Source organism: Trichosurus vulpecula, chromosome 1, assembly GCF_011100635.1.
Source record: "Trichosurus vulpecula isolate mTriVul1 chromosome 1, mTriVul1.pri, whole genome shotgun sequence".
Lineage (NCBI taxonomy): Eukaryota > Metazoa > Chordata > Mammalia > Diprotodontia > Phalangeridae > Trichosurus > Trichosurus vulpecula.
Window position 1 is genome coordinate 493,906,055 of NC_050573.1, and position 22,290 is coordinate 493,928,344.

Genomic DNA, 22,290 nt, shown 5'->3' on the forward strand with positions numbered 1-22,290 from the left:
ATGTTTCCTTTGAATTCATTACATCAAACAGTGCTGGTTGTAACTATTCCTCAACAATAAAGATAAGTATATTTCAATGTTTTGATTCAGCAAGTCTTACTTTTTAAGAGCAAGACTCACACAATTAGAAACAGAGCAGTCTCAGGTACATCTCTGAATGAGACCATTAACTTCATAAAAGAAGCTGCAGAGGAAACTGAGATGCACAGAAGTTAAGTGACTTGTCCAAGGTCAAGTAATTAGCAAGCAGCAGAGCCAAGAGTCACACATGTTTCCTGACTCCAAATTCAGTCATTTTTCCACTGTATCTTACTGGTTCTGCTTGTACAGCACTCTGTTAGTAAAGAGGCGATACCCAAGTATAGCTGTCAGCCAGAAGCAGCACATTTAGCTCAGGCTCTCTATAGTTTCAAATGTTAGACACCGATGGTGCAAAATTATTGCTGCTACTGCTGTTCTCCATTCCCTAGGCTCTAGTGTGGTTAAATATATAGAGAGATACAAATAGACTCAGAGAATACAATCTTAGGCATAGATGAGATGCTGACCCATTTCTTCCTAAAAGGTGTTTTCACTGAGGGTTTTTTTAGTGTGTGTGTGTGTGTGTGTGTGTGTGTGTGTGTGTGTGTGTGTGTGTTGAGTATGTAGAGGATGATAGATTGAGGAGAGGATTCAGAATTACTTTAACTTTAAAGATGTTCCAAATTTAAGATTCTTTCATCTATTACTATCCCTTTTTGACTTTTCTCATGCAATTCTCCTGCCTAGATACTGTTCCCCTTCCCCTCTGCCAAACTGCATCCCTCCCCTCCTTCATAACTCATCTTCATTTTGAAGCCTTCCTAGTTAATTCCTAATACCCTCCCCCCACACATACATACCAACTCTCTATCTCTCTCTCTGTCTCTCTCTCTGTCTCTGTCTCTCTCTGTCTCTGTCTGTCTGTCTGTCTCTGTCTCTCTCTCTAAATAAGTTTTATTGATGTCTTTTCTTCTTACATCATGGTCATTTCTGGATGTCCCCTCGCACTCATCTGCCCACAGTCAATAAGCTTTCCTTTACAATAAAGAAAAAAAGAGAAAGCAAACTAATTTGCACTTCTGACAGTGCATGCAACATTCCACTTCTCTTGTTCCCCCACATCTCTACTGAAAGGAAGGGGGTGTCTTTCCTTATCTCTTCTCCAGGGCCCTATGAGTCATTATGATTACTCAGCATTTAGCAACATTATTCAGCATTTTCATTTACATTATCATAGTCTTTGACACACAGATTTTCTCTGATCCCTCCATTGCTTCTAGTTCCTCTGGATCTTGAATATGTTTGTTTTGCACCTGTGTATGTTTTGCTCTGTAAATGTCTATTTAAAAAAAATACATCTTTGATATCTTTTCAAATTGCCTAGATTTCACCCTGTAGCCTTCCCTTTCCCCTTCCAGATATCCATCCCTTATAAAAGTTTCTTTAAAGAAAAAGAGAGGGGGAAACATCAGCAAAATTGATCAATATATTAAAAAAAAAAACATGACTCTATATGCAATGTTCCACACCCATGGACCCCACACCTTTGCAAAGAAGTGGGAGGAGATGTCTTCTCATATCTCTTCTTTGGAACCAGGCTTGTTCTTTATAATTTTGCAAAATTCATTTTTGATGGTTTTATGATTTTTTTTCATTTCCATTGTTATAGTCATTGTGAATATTTTGGGTTTTTTGGTTCCACTTTAGTTCATGTAAATCTTTACATGCTTCTCTGTATTTGTCATTCTTAACACCACAGTAATTTCTATTACATTCATGTATTTCATCTTGTTTAGCCATTCCTAATCAATGGGCATTTATTTCTAATTCTTTACTACCACAAAGAATGCTACTGTAAATATTTTGGTGTACGTAGAACCTTTCTTTTTGGTAATGACCTTCTTGGGGTATTTGCCTGGCAGTAAACTCTCTACATCAAGGGACATTTTAGCCACTTTATATAATTCCAAATTGATTTCTAAAAGGGTTATACTAATTTATAGCTACGCCAATGTATTAGTGTGCCCATCTTTCCATATAAATTGTTCTTTTAAATGTTTTATCAAGGTTTATATTCCCAAATAGAGCATAAGTATTTCATTTTAGAGGATGTCTCATATTTCTTTTTTAATTTTAGCATAGTGGCCAGTAGAAGACAAGATAAAAGAGATTTTCAACAAATGGTGTTGAATGATTTATGAAATTATTTAATTACTTTGATTGGCTGTGGACCTTAGGAAATTCCAGAGGAGATAACTGGTATAATTTTACCTGTACATGAAAAGAAGTTAGCAGCATATTCTTTCCAGTAAGAAATTCTTCATAAGGTTCTCTCATTTTTCAGTACTTTCCCCAATGACACTGTCGATTCAATTCAACAAACATGTCTTAAGTGTCTATTCTGGGCAATGCACTTTTTAGGCAAGGAGGGAACTATAAAAATCAATAACACCTAATCCATACCTTCCTAGAATTATATTTGCAATCTGGTAAAAAGGGATAAAAGGGATTCACAAATTACTAAAATATATGACAATATCTCGCATGTAGTAGGCACTTAAGGTATTTCTTTTATTGAATTATTGAATAGGAAAGGCACTATCCACGTTGGCACAAATGCCAGATTGTAGGAAGTATCATTTCTGGATGAGGAGAATTAGAGAAGATTTCATAGAAAGGATAGTATTTGAGCTGGGTCTTGGGTTTCAATGCAGAGATGATGGCTGGGGGCAGGGGGAAAGTGGGTGTGAGGCAGGGCACTTCAACTTTAGGAAATGGTATAAAACAAAAGCAAAGTCAGGAAAGTCCAGGGCAAGGAATAGAAAGCCTTCAGTTTGACTGGAACAGACAGTATATGGTAAATAATGATGTGAATTAAACTTACAAAAATAGGGTGGCATCAAATTGTGTATGTCTTTGAATACTCGGCTAAGGAATTTGGACTTTATTTGGTGGGCAGTATGGCTATTAAAGGGTTTTGAGTGGAAAAGCATAGTAGCTAAATAAATGCATTAGGAAGATCGAATCTGTTAGCAGTGTCAGCAGCGGATGGGGGGGAAGGTGTGGCAAGAGACAGGAAGAAACCTTAGAAGGCTATTACAGTAGTCTAGCAGAGATATAAGTGGGCCCAGATATAATAGTAGGAATGGGAAGGAAGTGTGATATGATAGAAAGAATACTAGATTTGGAATCAGAGGTCCAGGGTTCAAATCTTAGTGATGTTGGGTACTGTTATTTAATCCCTCTAAAGCCCCCAGTTGCTTCACCTGTAAAATGATGGTGCTGGATTAGATGATCTGTAAGATTCCTTTAATTTCTAAATCCTGTGAATAGAAATGTGAGGCAAGACGCTGCACAGGCAAAATTGAGAGGACTTGGCAACTGATTAAATGTGGGAAGTAAGGCACTTGGAGGTATGGAACAATATTTTTATTATATCACCAGAAGTATCTCTATGTGTGTATGTACATATATATATGTGTGTGTGTATGTATACATATATATATGCATATATATATATATGTGTATACATATTTCCAAATACCTTCTATGTAATTTTATCATTTCCTGTTTTAAGGATTAGCTAAGTCTGTATATTTTTCACTAGGTGTGTATGTAACATAGACTGCAGTGGATACAGTTTTAATCCTGTCTGTGCTTCTGATGGGAGTTCCTACAACAACCCATGCTTTGTTCGAGAAGCATCATGTGTGAAACAGGAACAGATTGATATAAGACACCTTGGACATTGCACAGGTAAATTTTTATTTTATTTTTCTAGCAAAGATCCTAAATTATATATATATATATATATATATCTTTAATTCTATCTGCAAAGTTGGATAGTTTTCAAGAAAGATACAAACTTTTAATTCCTTATAGGAGTCAGGATTTTAGTTTATGGACATTTCTTTGTATTCTTATGGCTTTGTTATACTTTATGGATTTTTTTCACTTACTCGTCAAGAGATGAACTATTACTCCTTGCTCATTTATTTATTCAGTAGGCTCTGCTTGTTGGAAAATTCAGAGTTCTGAAAAATCCTAACTCTGCCTTTCTTCATGGTTCGACTCAGGTGTCACATTCTCTGTAGAGGCTTCCCTGATCCCTGCTACAGGTTTCCTCTCCTTCCTCCAGTTTTCCTGTAGCACTTTGTTTGGATGTCTGCTTTGCCTCCACCACACTCTACCTTTTATTACTTTTATCTGTATACATGTGATCCCCACTTCTCCACCATCTTATAGATTGTAAATTCCTTTAAGAGAGTGGCTTAATTTTTAACCTTTGTAATTCCTAGAGCCTAGTCAAATTTGTCAAGTTAGTTACATAGCACTGCCGTGTTTTATTTTTTTTTTTGTCATGGAGTCATAGAAGCTAGAGCTCAAGGGTACCTTAAAAATCACCCAGGGTAACTCCCTCATTTTACAGATGAAGGAAGGAGCAGTAACTGCTTAAGGTTGTCATTACCCCTGTTATTTTGCTACATTAGCGTCACAGATGTTGTGAATCCAGAGTTTGGAATGTATTATTAAGAAAAACATATCGCTTTGAGTTTAAAATGTGAAGAGATTCTGTTTCTCTCTTTTGAAAATCAATTTCTTTTTAAAACCTCTTTGTATTTTGCCTTTGTCTATATGCCCTGAGTCTTTACAAGAACACATTCATTTTTGCCTCTGCTGCATGAATAAGTTGTTTTGAAATATTCCACACAGGCTAGAAGTTTCTGTAATCACTTAAACCTATGACCCTAAACATAGAGCTTTTCAAGAAACTAATTAGAAGAGTCTCACCTGGATGGAGTTCAGTCTTGAACTGAGACCCATAGAAGTTTGAGGATTCAGTTTAGCTTGGAACCCCAAGCAGAAAAGTTTTTTGACTTCATTTTGTGGAAGGGAGAGGTCGTGAGGAAGAAGCCTTCATAAGGTGATATGGCATAGGATCCAGTGCACAGGGAAAGAGGGTAGGTAGAGAGAGAAAGAAAATGTGTTTGTTCTCTGCATAATTGGTGGACAAATAATGAGAGTTCTCTCCGTTTTTGTCCAAATGTAAGCAAACGACAATGCTATTTGAGCAACAAACTATTAAAGCTGTTCATACTTAAAGGTAGTTTAGTGTTGTAATCATGTACATTTAATGACAGGATTAATTGTTATTGTGCTGCATGGTAATTAGGGGGAATTCATAAAATTTGAGAGTTGGAAAGTAATTCAAAGGTCATTTCATCCAACCTGTACCCAGGTGAAGGATCTGCTCTATAAGCAATCCTTTTCCCAGGTAGCCCTTTCTGTGTTTGTCCAGCTTTAATTGTTAACAGTTTTTCCTTCTACACCTTCTGAATCTGCCTCTCTGCCTGTGTTCTGGTCACAGAGCTTAGGCCTCCTGTCTTGTGCCAAAGAATTCAAGGCCAGTCCCTCTTCCACTTAACAGGCCTTAGATTCAGCCATCCTGTCTTTTTCCTTTCACATAAACTCTAAACTCTTTTGTTCTCCAGCCACAATATCCCTATTTTGACTATTCTAAATACCCAAATTAACTATAAAGGACATATGAAGAAAGATGCTATCTACATCCAGAGAAGAACTGATAAATGGAAGTATGAGTAGAATAATTTTCCATATATGTGTGTATGTGTGCATACACATACACACATATATGTATATACACGCACACCTATTTGTGTCTAATGGGCATCTCTAGGGCAGGGGTGGGGTAGAGAAGAAAAAAAAAGAAATTAAATGATAATTTTGTTGTATATTTAAAAGGAATAGCAAATAGAGCATAGGAGATTTGCAGTTTCACATGCAATCATCTTTTTTTTAGTGTACTATGTTATGGAAATGCTTGTTTTATTCCATAAATTAAAAATAAAATAAATTTTTAAAAATATAATTGGGAAATAGTTAACAAAAATCAATAATAATCCAATAAAATAAAGATAAAGTTAAAAAAAACCTGCTGATACTCATCTGTTAAAATCTTGAGGATGTTTATCATGCTGGTCCCCCACCTCTGGACACTCTCCAGTTTATTAACGTCCTTTCCCATCTATAGAACTGATCACAGTATTCTCTATACGTGTGGCCTGACCAGTAAAGATAGAAGAATAGAGCGAGATGGCCACTTCCCTTCTTCTGGCCACTCTATAATTCTCAATGCAATCTAAAATTGCTTTCCCTTTTTTGGATACCATATCATCATATCGATGCTTCAGCTTGTAGTCTGTCACAGATCTTTTTTTTTTCAGACAAATTGTTATCTAGCCATATCTCCCCATATCTTATCTGGTTGATTTAGTGTCTATTTATGGAAATCTTGATAAACGAGTTAAACAGCAAAGGACCAAAACAAATCCCTAGGACACTCCACTAGAGGCCTCCTTCAAAGTGGACATTCAGCCATTAATGACTACTCTAAGGAACCAGCCATTCAACCAGATCCTAATTCACTTGACTCTACTATTAGCTACCCCACATCTGCTTGCCTTGTCTGTCAGTCAGTCAATCAATCAATAAGCATTTATTAAGTACCTACTCTGTGCCACCCACAGCTAGGTGGTGCAGTGGATAAGAATGCTAGGTGTGGTATCAGGAAGACTCATCTTCCTGAGTTCAGATCTGGCCTCAGATGTTGTGTGACCAGGGGCAAGTTACTTCATCCTGTTTGCCTCAGTTTCCTCCTCTGTAAAATGAGCTGGAGAAGAAAATAGTAAAACACTCCAGTATCTTTGCCAAGAAAACCCCAAATGGGGTCACGAAGAGTCAGACACGACTAAGACAACTGCACGACAACAACAAAAACTATGCGCCAGACGCTATGCAAAACACTGGGGACAAAAATACCCAGAATGAAAATAATTCCTATTCTCTAGGAACCTACATTGTAAAAGGGAATACAAGTGTACCTATAGATATATGCTTTCTATAGATCTATAGATATATATAGCTTATGTAAAGTATATACATAAAGCATATCTGTGTATATGTAAAGAATCTATACATACATAAAGTATATATACATATGCACATGGACATATTTGTAAATACATATATATTATACACACACACAAAATAAACATAAAGAAGATGCCTGCAAACAAATACCAGGTAGTTATAAATTCAAGGTTGTCAGTATAAGGTAATCAGGGAGGAAGGCCACTAGTGGTTGAGGGGATCAGGGAAGGCTTGATGGAGAGAATAGGATTTGAACTGTCTTGAAGGGAGAGTGAGGTTCTGTGGGGTGGAGGTAAGGAGGAAGCGTATTCTAGGAATGAGGATGACCAGTACAAAGTCCTAGAGAGAGAAGATAAGAGTGCTGTGTGTGAGAAACAAAGACAAGGCCAGTTTGTCGGGATCACAGACTTGGGAGTGGGGTGGTTCAGAGTACACAATGTATAATGAGGCTCCAAAGATAGGTTGGAAGCAGGTTGTGAAAGTCTCTAAAAGCTAAACAAGAGTTTATGTTTTATCCTGGGGACAATGGAGAGCCACTAGCAGAGGGGTGGGAAACCTGTGGCCTCAAGGCCACATGTGGCCCTCTAGGTCAGAGCTGTCCAAAATATGGCCTGTGGCCTGCAGTGCAATTTTATGCGGCCCACCTGTGGGTTTTAATTTTCATGAGCTAAAAAACAAAATAATAATTTGCATGGAATGCGTATTAGATTTTTTCATTCCATCACTAATAAATCTCGTTGATGTTAATTTTCTTTGGTGTTTTTAAGCAGTATTACAGACAGAACATATCGCACGGAATTTTCAATTGATCTGTGGGATGCGTTTGGTCTGTACGATGCAGACTAGTTAGTATGCACCTACCTTTATACTGTTGTGTTGTCGCTTTGTTGTTTTGTGTTTGCTTTCACGCTTCGCGCCTTCACCTGTTGTATTGATGACATGCGTTCCCCCACTTTCTATCATTGTACTGTATTTTTTATTCTGGGTGCAGCCCTCGAATAATTATTTTATTTTAATGCGGCCCTAAGATAACCTAAGGTTGGACAGCCCTGCTCTAGGTCTTCAAGTGCAGCCCTGTGGCACTGGAGTCTATTGATTAAAAGGGTGAAATGGTTAGATCAGGCTTGAGTATGGCCCGAGGCCTGCCAAAGGATTTCACACAGCTGGCACAAAATGTAGGGTTGCCACTGCGCACTGTTTGTCACGTGATCCGCAGTAACCTACCAGAATCATCAGTCTGTCTCTAGTCTGACTTATCTGTGGCCTGAAGAAGTTCAGCCTATTTTAATTTTGGCCCCTACCTACTGCCAAATTCTGAAGGTCTGGGTTATATCTCTGGCAAGGCCGCTGTAGAACTCTAGTTGTGAGGTAACATGGGCCTTAAAGTGCTCTATAAATACTAGTTATTTCTTAGAAGCAAGGCTGTGTAGCTCTCAACATCCTTAGCTCCCTTTAGAGAAAAAGCTTTGAAGGCTTGATAAATGAAGTTGTGGAATAAATAAGTTGTATTGAATTAAATCTAAATTATCTCCACTATGACCCAATAGATCAATACAATCATTTTATTTTGGGGAAAACTGCAGAGACCAGTAAAGCCAACGAGATTTTCCAAGGGAAAGAGTGTGAGTTAGGGGTGGGGGTGGAGGTCAGGGTATTTGGAGGGAGCAACACAAAAACAAAACAGCACAGAGAGCCTGAATCCAGCTCCAGAGGTGGGATTGTTTTTCTAATCTAAATTTATAGATAAAGACATTATAGTACTGACCTGGCTAATTCAGTAAAAGGAATAAAACAAAAACCTTTGGATTCCCAGTCCAGCATCACATTTACTGAACCACATAATCATGTTTTATGGTCATCAGTGAAGTTCTCCCAGCATGCCAGAGTATCAATTAGGCCTCTCTATTTACTGTGTGTTGAAAGGGTCCCTGATGATTAGTGGGACTAATCATCAGGGACTCTAATAACCATGTAAATGTAATAAGATATTTTGTATTCCTCAGAGCCAGTGTTGTCACCTGTACTGCTATTCAGCCCACTAATAACTAACCAGGGAATCGCCATTTGGATCAGACCCAGTGAAGATTTTAAGAGTTTTATTTTTGTTCCTAGAGGAAGGGAAGCAACATCACTTCAAGGAGCAGCAAAAGTATAACATAATCCCTCATCGACGCTCCGCAACCCCCCTATCACGCTCCCCACCCCCATACGTTTCGAATGTTCCGTATCAGTGAATTTAGCTTCAATCAGGAAGGCTAGACAACAGGGAAAAGCTATGGAAATAGAATAGCTAGACAGGAATCTGTCCCTGTAAAATGTAAGATCCTTGAGGGCAGGATGTTTGATTTCTAATGTTGTGTCCCAAAGGCTAGTGTGGTATTTAGGAGCTCAATATATTTAAATGTCTGTTAAATTGGATTGACTTCAGCAAGGCACTTGATAGAGTCTCTTGTGATAGCTTTGTGGACAAGATGGGGAGAGCTGGCCAAAGGATGATGGTATAGTTAGGTGGGTTTAGAACTGATTAATATGTATAAAGATGTATGTGCGTGTATGATCCTAGGGGCAACTTGAACCTCTGACACTGAAGGGCCAATGATGTCTTCTAATGCCTTTATTTTGTACCCGCTGGGCCTGTTCCGTTCTGGTCTCAGTCTCCATGTAAAGTTACTTAAATGGATTCTATTCAGGTGGGCAGTGCTCTTGCTGTCTGGCTCAGCTGAAATCTTTGGTTAGTGTTATCTCTTTCTGAAGAGAAGAGAAGGCACTGCCATGCTCTTTTAGCTTAAAGCCCACAGCCTTTTTCTTGCAACGGCTCTCATAGAAAGAGGTTGAAATCCTTGTCTGAGACCAGCAAAAAGCTTAATTTACCACAGAGACTTGGCTGTAAAGCTTCTCCTCTCCCTAGCAAAAGATTCTCAGCCTCATGTACCAAGGCCATTAGAATAAATATCAAGGCCCTTATGTCTAGTTAATGCCTTTAGATTTAACAGTTTCTTTAAGTTAAATGTCCTGATCACTGGGACGGGGGCTTCATTGGCAAGCATTCCATATACCTCCCAATTTTAATCTCTGAAGGTTAGACTATAAAATAGGTAAGTTATTTGCCTAATAACTGTCAGTCAACTCCGAGGCCAAGTTCCTCATATTTTGAATCTTGTGTCTCTCACGTGTGGATGAGTGGGAGAACCCAAGAGACAAGGTTCACCTGTTCAGCCATATTCTTGGCCCTTTTATTGCAGATAAAGTAAGGGATTTTGATAACACTTTCTATGTATGTTTTATTAAATAGGCGCAGAATAAATAAAAAGAGACAGTGGTATAGCTCTATATATTAAGAAGATATATTCATGTGCAGAAATCCACAGGTTAGAGGGAGGAAAAATTTGGAAGAGGATCAGTGGAAGGAGAGACCAAAGTGACATTGTCATGGCAGTATATTACAGACTGCCTGGCCAGAAGGAGGTATTAGATGAAGAGTCTGGGAAATGGATCATAAACCTGGGAGGGTGAAGATGGAATAATGATGGAAGATTTCTTATCTGGACATTTTCTGGAGTTCTCTCTCTGTCAAAAGCAGAACAGTTGATGATAAATTCTCAATTTGGCTTAATGAAAATTTAATTCCCCAAATGGCAGAGGAGTCAATAAAGAGAAATCTTATTATAGATCTGATTCTCATCAGTAAGAGGAACTGGTAGGTGAAGTGGACATGATGGGAACCTTGGGAAAAAGTGACCTCTCCACCTTAAGAGTTTGTGATAGAGGAGAGAAAAGCCAGGTAGTCTGAAAACTACCTTAGATTTTACAAGCCCATATTTAGAAGAGTTCAGAGAACAGATAGGTAAGAACCAGTAGCTTAACATTGTACAAGAGAATGTGAGCCAAGATAGATGAGAATCTTTCAAGAATGAAATTCTGGAAGCACAATCCCATACAATTCTTATGCAGAAGAAATGGGAGCTATTTGGGAGAAATGGATTTGCATACATTGATCAAATTGGATTTTTAAAAGATGCATATATGGGAAATGAAAGTGAGAACAGTTAATAGAAAAGAGTTGCAGGACCCTGTCATAATAGTGTCAACAGTGCTGAGGTTCAGACTGTGTGGAGATGGTTCATGAATGCTAAAAACAACACAAAGGGCTTTTGTTTAGCTATATTGAGATCAAAGAAGGGGTAGGACTGCTGCTTAGGAAAGGATGATGATAATATATGATAATAATGGACAATAAACAAAAATAACTCTTAATAGATAAGTGTGGGGGATGGTAAGAAAGCACCTAGCTGGCCTCTGTGAATGGAGTTCAAGTCACTGGACCTAGATCATAAGATAATAGTTTGGGAGCTGGAAGGAGCCTCAGAAGTTATTCCAAGATACGGAACGAACTGGAATGTGTGATTAATACCTGCCACTGATCTTTGAAAAATATTTCCTTCTACATGCTGGACATTCCTGCCTGCCTGTCCCCTAAAAATCTCAGAGTCAACACATCTGAAATGGATATCCACTCCTCCTTCAAACCTCCCCATCGCTGTCAAGAAATTTCAGTCACCCTGGTTGGCAACCTAGAAGTTGTTTTCAACTCTTTACTCTCCCTCCGCCCCCCCCCCCCCCCAAGTCTCACTGATTCCACCTTCTTAGAATCCCTCACATCTGTATCATCTTTACTCCCCACATACACAACATCTTAGGGCAGACCTTCATCACCTTTCACCTGCACTACTGCAATAGCCTCCTAATTGGCCTCCCCCAATCCAGTCTCTCCTCTTTCCAATGCATCTTCCACACCACTGCACATGAAAGCACATGCCTGAACGTGTCACTCCTCTGCTTACACGCTTCTACAGCTCTTCAAGCTACATCTTACTCTGTTTGGCATTTAAGAACCTTTACATTTAATTTTTTTAAATTTTATTTTATTTTTCTCCATTACATGTAGACAACAAATTTTTAAAATTCATTTTTAAAAAATTCACATTCCAAATTCTCTCCCTCCCTTCCTCTCATCCCAATCTTCCTTGAGAAGGCAAGCAATTTGATATAGATTATACATGTGCAGTTGCGCAAAACATTTCTATATAAAATCCTTTACAACCTAGCCCTAGATCATTTATCCAAGCTGATTTTACATGACTCTCCCTGATATCAAACTGGTCGATACTCTGTGTTCCCTGTAGAGGACACTCCATCTCTTCCCCCATGCCCCGGATGCTTTCCCTCCTCACTTCTTCCTCTTGGACACCCTAGCTCCTTTCAACATTCATTTCAGGTTCTGTCTACTTCAAAAGGTCTTTCCTGACCACCCCAGATGTTAGAGGCACCATCAAATCACTGTGTATTTATTTTTCATATATCCTGTACTTATCAATGAACCTTCCATCTTGCCCCTGCCTCCAGTACAATGTAAGCTCTTTGAGGAAAGGAACTGTGTCTCTCCTTTATATCTGTATCACCTGTGCCTAACGCAGTGTCTAGTAGTACACATTACCTGATTGTTGGTCAATTATCGAATGCTAAAGTAGAGAGTAAACTCCTCGAGGGCAGGAACTATTTTACCTTTGTTTGTATCACCAGTGCTTAATATGGGGCCTGGAAAATAGCAAATGGTTGATAAATGATTATTGATCGATTGAAGATGACCAGGATTTGGGCCTAGGGATGGGTCTAGGGATCATGCTATATGAGGATTAGTTGGACAAATGTTGTTTGATCATTTTTCAGTAGTATCCAACTCTTTGTGACCCCATTGGGGGATTTCTCAGCAAAGGTACTAGAGTGGTTTGCCATTTCCTTCTCCAGCTCATTTTACATGTGAGGAAACTGAGTGAAGTGACTTGCCCAGGGTCATACAGCTAGTATGTGTCTGAAGCAGGATTTGAACTCAGGAGGATGAATCTTTTTGACTTGAGGCCCAGTCCTCTATCCATTGCACCACCTAGCCGCCCCTGGAACAAATAGAGTCTATTTATTCTGGAGAAAGAAGACTTGGGAGTTACCATGTAGAAAAGTAATTAGACTTGTTCCATAGGACAGAAGGAGGAAATTGGGGTAGGAGTTTCAGAGAGGCAAATTTAGCCTAAAGGTAAAAAAAAAAATTACTTCCTAATGATTCGACCTGTTCAAAAGTAGAATGCCTCTGGAGACAGGAGGTTCTTTCTTTCTCCTTTTTTTAGGCAATTGAAGTCAAGTGACTTGCCCAGGGTCATGCTCAGATGTGTCTGGGAACAGATTTGAACTCAGGTCCCCCTGACTCCAAGGCCAGTGCTGTAACCAGTGTGCCACCTAGCTGCCCCCTTTTTCTTTCCATTTGGGTGGGGTGGGTTTTCAGGTGGTTTTCAAGTGGAGTCTAGTAACCATTTCTTAGGGATGTTATAGAGGGGATTCCCGTTGAATGCTGGCTTTAAGAGTTGGAAAGACCTTGGTTCACTTCCCACCATGGATCGTTATTAGCTCTGGGAGCCTGGGCCAATCACTTACTTGAGTCTCATTTCCTTCATCTGTAAAAGAGTTTCATCGGATTGTTGTAAGGACTGAAAAAGATAAACTTTAAGAAACACTACGTAAATGTGAACCATGCTTACTGTTGCTCTCCAGCCTTCTTATGCCTTATTTCTCTTCACAAACTTTATGTTCAAGCCACACCAGCTTACTGGCAGTTTCTCGAACACAAAATTCCCTGTCCATGCCTCTGCACCAGCTATCTCCCATTCCTGGAACAAATGTTTTGCCCTCTTACCGTTTCCTTTTGGTTTCCTTGGCTTCCCTTAAGGCTCACCTCAAATACCACCTTCTGCAGGGGACCTTTCTTGATTCCACCAACTGCTCGTGTCTTCCCCTTTCAGATTACCCATTAAGAAATGTTAAGGGGTACCCCGAACTTGTCTTTTTGAGTTGTCATATTTGCCAGAAACACTGGATCCAGAGCATGTAGGAAGTCTTGAACATGCCAAAGATGACCACTCCTCCCCACCAGCTGACACAATTTGTTGTTTGTACCCCAAACTGGACTCCATGTGTGTCCTTGGGAGTCAAGACAGGTGCCAGTCAGTTTGCATCAGACCAAGAAACTCTTGGTGCATCTAGGACCCATATAGATAAACAGACCATCCTATCTTCATGGTCTAGGGAAAAGAATGCTAGTTTTGCCATCATAATCATTCATGATTTCTCCTTCCCTGCCACTCCCACTTAGGTGGAGATTTCTTTTTCTCCTCCTTTTTTTGGTCACAATTTCATAAATAGGCAAGCTTCTGTTTGGATTGTGAACTCTTTGCCCCAGCTTAGGGTTCCATGTGTATGTTCATTTCTCTTCTAATAAATCTAGTTGTCACCTAAGTTTCATGAATGTGTGATTGCTTCTGTGATTTTTCTGACATATCTTTTATATTCCTAGTTAATTATATGTTGTCTTCCCCTTTAGAATCTACAGTCCTTGAAGGCAGACCTTTCTTTTTTCTTTCTCTCTCTCTTTCTTTTTCTCTATCTTTCTCCCTTCCTTCCTTTCTTTTTCTTTCTCCCTTCCTTCCTTTCTTTTTCTCTTTCTTTCTTTTTCTTTCTTTCTTTCTTCTTTCTTCCTTCTTTCTTTTTCTTTCTCTTTCTCTCTTTCTTTCTTTCTCTCTTTCTCTCTCTCTCTTTCTCTCTTTCTTTCTTTCTTCCTTTCTTTCTTTTTCTTTCTCTCTTTCTTCCTTTTTTTCTTTCTCTCTCTCTCTCTCTTTCTTTCTCTCTTTCTTTCTTTCTTTCTTTCTTTCTTTCTTTCTTTCTTTCTTTCTTTCTTTCTTTCTTTTTCTCTTTTGCCTTTCTTTGTATTCCAAGAGTTTATCACTGTGCCTGGCACATAGTAAGAGCTCAATAAATGCTGACTATTGTCATTTATTACTATTATTGCAATTCATGTACAGGGTTAATTAGCTACTGGGTTTGCTTCCAACACTGAGATTCTATGATGGATAGAATTTGGCTTAACCAAAATCAATTTAAATTAAACATATACTTAAAATGCATTGAGCTACAGAAATAGCAAAGCAACTGGGTCAAATTCTATTAGACTTTGTGGGTGGTCAAAGAAATAGAAAATGGCAATGGGGGGAGGAGTTAGTAAAGAGGTAAGTAATGAGAAAAAGATGACAACTTTGAGAATAATTGAGATTTGGCCATAAATGCAAAAGGTTTTATTTTGTCAAGATAATTCTTCAAATGTCAATACTTTGTAAAAATGATTTGAAAATCTTAAAAACATTAATTTTTAAAAATTATTTTGTCTTACAGACACTGATGATACTAGTTTGTTGGGAAAAAAGGATGATGGATTACCATATCGACCAGATGTGAAAGGTACCTTCGCACTGTTTTTCATTTATTGAAATATAAGACACGAGTTGCGGCTTCCTTGGTTTGTTTTGTTTCCTGGCATCACTACTACGGCCATTTTTGCTTTCTGACACCTTCTGTCTCAACTTGATCTTCAAGTCTGCTTTTTAGCTGAAACTAATGGGCATTTGTCTGCTTTAGCAGTTAGAGCCCTTCCCCCCACCTCCAATGATAGGGAGCTTTTCCAGGCTTATTAGCCCTGGGGAGATGCTAAAAAAAATCAATTCTCTTTGTTCATGTACTCCACCACAACCACCAACCAGAAATAAACTTCCTTTTCTTATCTTCCAAAGAGACTTAATAGAGCCATCCTATAAGAAGAAAGGTCTTGGTAACCAAAGAGAAGCCTAACTTAGACCAATTAGTAGACTGATTGGGTAAAACAGGCACAAAAATAATTCTGACTTGGCTCAAGTTACTTGATGAAATTAAATTCCAAAACCTCTGGATCACTTTTGAGAGACTAGAAAATCTTCATACCCAGCACAGCCCTCCCCTCAAAGTTCCCAAGTGTAAACATGAGGAATCACACACAGTAGTCTTTTAAAAAGTATAAAGTTTACACCTATGTTTATTTACATCCTAACTCTCTTCATGAGGCCTCCAACTCACAATTTGGGGGCTGCTAGGTGTTGCAGTGGATAGGGTGTCAGGTCTGGGGTCAGGAAGACTCATCTTCCTGAGTTCAAATCTGACCTCAGACACTTATTACCTGTGTGACCCTGGGCAAGTCTATTTGCCTCTATAGCTTCCTCATCTGTAAAATGAGCTGGAGAAGGAAATAGCAAACTACTTAAGTATCTCTGCCAAAAAAAAATGGGGTCACAAAAGTTTGGACACAACTGAAACAACTGAACAGCAGCAACAAGAACCATAGCTGTCTCTTGCAGACAGTTAGACACCAGGGCATTTTAGGTGAGAAGTATTAAAGCATAAACTCAACAAATGGTATAGACAGTTATTCGAATGTTTGGAGCTATTAGGGAATACAGAGGAAAAGGGAAGGGAACTAGCATTTATTAAGCACCTACTATGTGCCAGGAACTGGCAACTTGGGAAAGCGCTTTAGAAATATCTCATTTGATGCATATTTTTTTTAAAAAAAAATACAAAAGCAGTATAAACAGTTATTTATGGCTTGAAGGAATTTAAAATCTGAGAAGTTAAATAACAACATGAGGCAATGTGTGGATAAATGTCAAATAAGACCGGTTTTCTATCCTGACTCTGGTGTTTACTGCCAGTGTGAACTCCAACAAGTAGGTCACGTTTATAAAATACAGAGTTGGGCTCAGTGATCTCTAAAGACCCTTCCAGCTCTAAATGCTATGATCCTGTTTTATCTTTAATAGATGATTTAATTTATGAGACCATTACTGGCTCTGTGACCCTGAGCAAGTCACTTAATCTATGTCCACCCCAATTTCCTAATTTGCAAAATTGGGGATAATAATAGCACCTTTCTCTCAGGGCTCTTCTGAGGATAAAATGAGATAATATTTGTAACGTGATTTACAGACCTTAGAACATTACATAAATGCTATTATTATTATTATCTCTGAAAGTCATGTACTCAGTATGTTTGAAAATGCTGGTGATGGTAAATAAAAATGACACTTATGTAGTTCTTTATGTATAATATCCCATTTGAGCTTCACAATAGCCCCATGGAGGAGTCACTACTGGTACTATCATCCCCATTTTAAAGATTAAGAATCTGAGTCTGAGAGAGCTAAAATAACGTATTCATGATCATATAAGTAGTAAATATTAGAGACAGGATGTGAATTTACATTTTCTAACTCCATATCCTGACTCCAGAGTTTCTAAAACAGACTCCATGTCCAACGTTATCTGTTACTATATATTGCCTTTGTGTGCTAAAAAAAAAAAGAAGAAGAAGAAAGACTAGATGGTCATCTATCTTCACCTTCTAATTTCATACTGGTGAAGATTGTCCTGAGACCTGAGGTGGCTGCTTAGAATGGGTCATTGTTTGTTCCTCTGCTTCAGGCTTAGAATCTATCGACAATGTTTGCTCAAGCAGAGCCGCTTTCTGCCTGTTCCTGGATAAACACAGTACGGAGGGTTAACTAGAACATTTGAAGCTTTCCTCAGTATTAGATTTCTTTGAAATAAACACTTCATGCCTAGACCAAGAAACACTCCCCTTCTTCCCCCCCACAATGATGTATCAGAAATGATGAGGATATATTGATGGAGGAAGACAGAGTGTTCCTGGTGGCTCATTCGTTCTATCAACAAATATTTCTTAAATGCCTCAGCTATGCTGAGAATTGACAGCTTAATAAATTTGAATGGATTTAATAAGGTCAAATTTGATAGTGATAGATGTAAAGTTTAACCTTAGTTTCAAGAAGCGGACTATGTAAGTACAAGATGGGAGAGGCATGACTACACACAGTTCATCTGAAAAAATATCTGGAGGTCATAGTGAACTGTGTCAACAGGGTGCTAATGCATACTTAGGCTACATTGAGATGCCCAGCTTCCAGGAATAAGGAAGTAATAATGCTGGTGTACCTTACTCTAGTCAGACTACATTTTCAGGTGACATAAATCTAGGATAGATAATTATTTTTACATTACATGGGTGTAGTTATATATTTGTGTCTTTATTTGTGTGTGTATATACATATACACACACATATATATAAACATATATATGCATATTTAATCAACAAAAATCCACCTTATTTCTTACCTATCCCAAATCCTTCTCCCGACTGAGAATGAAAGAAAAGCAAAACCTCTGTTAAAAACATAATACGGTCTTGAATTCAAATCCAGCCTCAGACATTTACTGTGTGTGACCCTGGGCAAGGCACTCAACTTCTGTTTGCCTTAATCACCTGGAGGCATAAATGGCAAACCACTCCAGTATCTTTGTGAAGAAAACCCCTTGATCAGTATGGTCCGGAGGATCGCGAAGAGTCAGACATAGCTGCACAACTGAATAACAGCAGCAACAAATGAAAACAATGATAAAATGAATAAATTTAAAAAAGAAAAACAAAACCCCTGTCACAAACATATACATGTATATACATATATGCATGCATATATGTATCTATGAATGTATATGTGTGTATACATATACATATAGACACACATACACACATTACAGGGAGACAGATTTTGACTCAATCTGAGGAAAGGTTTTCTAACAGAGCTTCCCCCAGAATGAAATGGTGTGGTTTAAACTCTATTAAACTTTATCTTATTTGATCTAGTCCACCGTCCTACCTTATTGAGATCTCTTTAGTGCCTGATTCTGCTCTCCAGGACATTAGTTATGCTTCCTAGCTTTGTGTAATCTTGAGATATGCTAATCATGCTATTCATCCAAATCATTTATAAAAATGTTGACCTGAGGACAACTGGAGGCAGAACCCTGCAGCAGACCTCTAGAGATTTCTCTCCATATCGATACCAGTCAATTAATCAGCACTTGAATTCAGTTATTCACTCCTTTCAGAATCCACCTAAATGTCATATCATCTGGCATAAAGCATCAGCTCTACTTACTGATCTTACAAAATTCAGAGAAATTTTGGGGGCTATAGTCTGTTTCACATGAAAAATGAATGGGTTAAACAAGATGACCTCTTAAGGTTATCTTCCAGCTCTGATATTCTATAGGTCTATGATTTCTGGGTCTCACACACACCATATTAATTTCTAACGTTTTGAAATATCTGGGATTTATTGACCAACAGTAATTGACCCGTTGTTAACAAATGGAGGTAGTCAAGCTCCCTTGTCCTATCATCTGCTGACCTGGTGCTTTTTGAAAGAGGAATCAGAAGGCGAGCAAGAAGCATATTGAAGCTACTTCGAGGTTCAAAGAAAAATCTTATTTTTCACCGGCCAAGAAACTAGTGATTGATCAATAGCTGCCCCCATGCCAATTGATGGTAGCTGACTGCCATATATAGTGCCTTGCTGATGAGAAATATGATCATTACCCATGCTGCCATGAGTAAAACAGCAGGAATGGAAAATGAGTGTAGCAGCTGTGTGTGTACAGGATAGATAGGAGGAGGGAAGAGAGAGTCTGATTAAAAAAATGGCTGCAGACTATCCAGGTGTACAGTGGACAAGTCCTAATCAAAGGATTTGGCAGTGGTGGTTGAGAAAGACCAGATGGAAATTCATAATGCCGTATAAACACCAGCATGACTTGGCAGCTGGCCAAGGGAGCGATAAAGAAGCATAAAAGGTCTTAGTCCATGGTAAACAGCGGGAAGGATTTAAGAGGAAAAGAAAGGTTATTTTGTTTTGATTTTTTCATCCACACTATCAAGTTAGAGGTGGTAGGAAAAGTCCTTATTGATCTAAGGATTCCCTGCTATTGGGCACACATACCAAGTAGGTCGAAGAGAGAAATGAATGGCGCCACATATGCTAAAATATTCACAGCAGCACATTTTGTGGTAGCAAAACACTGGAAACAAAATGGATACTCATTGATTGGGGAGTGGCTTAACACAACGTGGTATATAAGATCATTGATCTATAGCTGGAAGGGACCTAAGAGGCCACTGACTCCAACCCCCTCATTTTATTTTTGAAGAAACAGAGAGCTAGAGAGCTGGAAGTGTTTTGCCCTGTATCACACAGATAGTGAGTATCAGAGGCAAGATTTGAACCCAAGGCCTCCAATTCCAAAGGCGACATCCTTTCTACTGTCATGTTGCCTCCCTAAGAAATGACAACTCTGAGTAATATAGAGAAACATGGAAAGTCTTGTGTGATTTAAAGTAGAATGACATAAAAAAAATATGCACAAAGGCCAGAAAAATGTAAATGAAAAGAATAGTGAAAGGTAGCTAAAGTCTGTAGTGACTAATCTTGGTTCCATAAAATTGACAATGACATATCCCTTCCTCCTCTTAGAAGAAAAGTGGGAGACTATGGGTGCAGAATGTGGCATCTGCTGCCAGGCCCAGTTATTTTGTCCTTTGGTTTAACTATTTTATTATTATTTATTTATTTGGGGGGGGTGGCAAAGCAATTGGGGTTAAGTGACTTGCCCGAGGTCACACAGCTGTGTGTCAAGTCAGTGTCAAGTCTCTAAAATCAGATTTGAACTCAGGTCCTCTTGACTCCAGGGCCTGTGCTCTATTCACCGCATCACCTAGCAGCCCCTCTTTTTTCTTTTTTACAAGGAAGGTCTTAGTAGGGGCTAGAGTAAGCAGAAAAAGCAAATGGATCAGGAATTGACTGGCATAAAAACAAAAGGCATGCATAACACTTTTCCTTACTCAAAGCTTTGACTTTAATGTCTTAGGAAATCTTCTAATTTACTTCATATCAATTTTTTTAGCCTTGATGAAATGACTAGACAAATGAAAGATTAGAATTATCGAGTTTGCTCAAAAGCCACTACCCTCTATTCCACCTATCAATTGCAGAGGTGCACCTTATTTCTTTGTTAGAGGACTTTGATTTTCTTTAGTGCTTGGTTTTCAGATAATAGTAGCTTATAATAGTCCCATGTTGTAGAGTTTTCTAAATAGTTTGAACCCAAAGCTACCCAACTACCTTATTCTTTCCTGTCATTATCACAAATCCTTTTGAGGGAAAAAAAACTCTGAGGTTTTTTTTTTCTTATTTGCATTTTGATATCCGGTGAATGTGTTTACGTGGTTCTTTCAGATGCCAGTGATCAAAGAGAAGATATTTATATTGGAAACCACATACCTTGCCCTGAAAACTTCAATGGTTACTGCATACATGGAAAATGTGAATTCATTTATTCTACTCAAAAGGCTTCTTGCCGGTAAGTCAATAAAGAGACAAATAGTATAGTCTCTAGGTCAAGATTAGATAAGGTTTTTTTTTAAACGAAGATCTCTTATTCATGGAAGAAAGTAAATTATGGGTTAGACATAAGTAAAAAGCTAATATTGGGATTAGTTACTTACAAAAAATAAGCACGCAGCACTGAAAGGTTGTTTATCTTCGAACAGAACATAAGAACAATATAGAGTGGCTATATAGGAGGAACATAAAGTTACTAAGAAGAGAAAACAAAACATTCAGTAAATGCAAGAAATAATTATGTGCTTCAGTTCTATTATAGCCAATCAAGGAGAGAAAGAAAGAAAGGGAAGAAAAAGGGACAAAGAGATGGGGCTAAGAGAGACTTCAAGACAGAATCAAGAATGAGGGTAAAAAGAGACGAGGCAGAGAGAGTCAAATTTTCCCTCTCCCAGTGCCCCAGCCTCAGCTACCTGACTCTCCCTCAGACAAAATCCTCCCCGACCCTGCACTGAGATCTAGTGACTCCAAATCTAATCTTCTGCCCTTCATCTATTGACGTAGAATCTATCTGTGATGATGGAAAGCCACACGGACAAAACAAACTCCTTGACTTGATATTTAAAATCTTCCACCACCCAACTTTCTCCTGCTTTTTCAGACTTATTTTGCATTTCTCCCCTTCTCTACCCAAACTGATGATTCCTGAGCTGGACATCGTATCACGCATCTCAAAGCCCTGGCATAGGTTTTCCCTCATGCATAGAATGTACTCCCAAATCACCTCTCCCTTTCAGGTCCCTAGATCTTGTCCTAATTTCCAGATTACCTGCGGGGAAACCATTCCTTCGCTCTCCATTAGAAGGCACTACCCTATCACCTCTGCCTTTTAGAATCCCTAGCTTCCTTCCAGATTTCCTCAGATGCTACCCAGGGAGAAACCATTACTGAGCTCTCCATTTGCTAATGCTCTCTCTCCCCTCAAATAACCTCCTATACTTATTTACATGTTATATTCTCCCAGGAGAATGTAATCTTCTTGAGGGTAGGGGCATTTCCTTTTTTGACTTTCTATCCCCAGTGCCTAGCACAATGACCTGAAGTATAGCAGATACTTACAGATGTTGGTTCAACTGAATCCCCTCTACTTCCCTCAAC

The 22,290-nt window shown here is 38.6% G+C and overlaps 1 protein-coding gene across 1 annotated transcript in view; it reads left to right on the top strand.

Moving 5' to 3' along the window:
* The window catches only part of TMEFF1 (transmembrane protein with EGF like and two follistatin like domains 1), a 149,057-nt gene that overhangs the window by 102,998 nt on the left and 23,769 nt on the right, over window positions 1-22,290 (top strand). Inside the window, exons 6-8 of the mRNA XM_036741883.1 lie at window positions 3,629-3,777; window positions 15,244-15,309; window positions 21,028-21,151. Coding sequence (XP_036597778.1) covers window positions 3,629-3,777; window positions 15,244-15,309; window positions 21,028-21,151 — 339 coding nt within the window. The remainder of the gene's footprint in view (window positions 1-3,628; window positions 3,778-15,243; window positions 15,310-21,027; window positions 21,152-22,290) is intronic.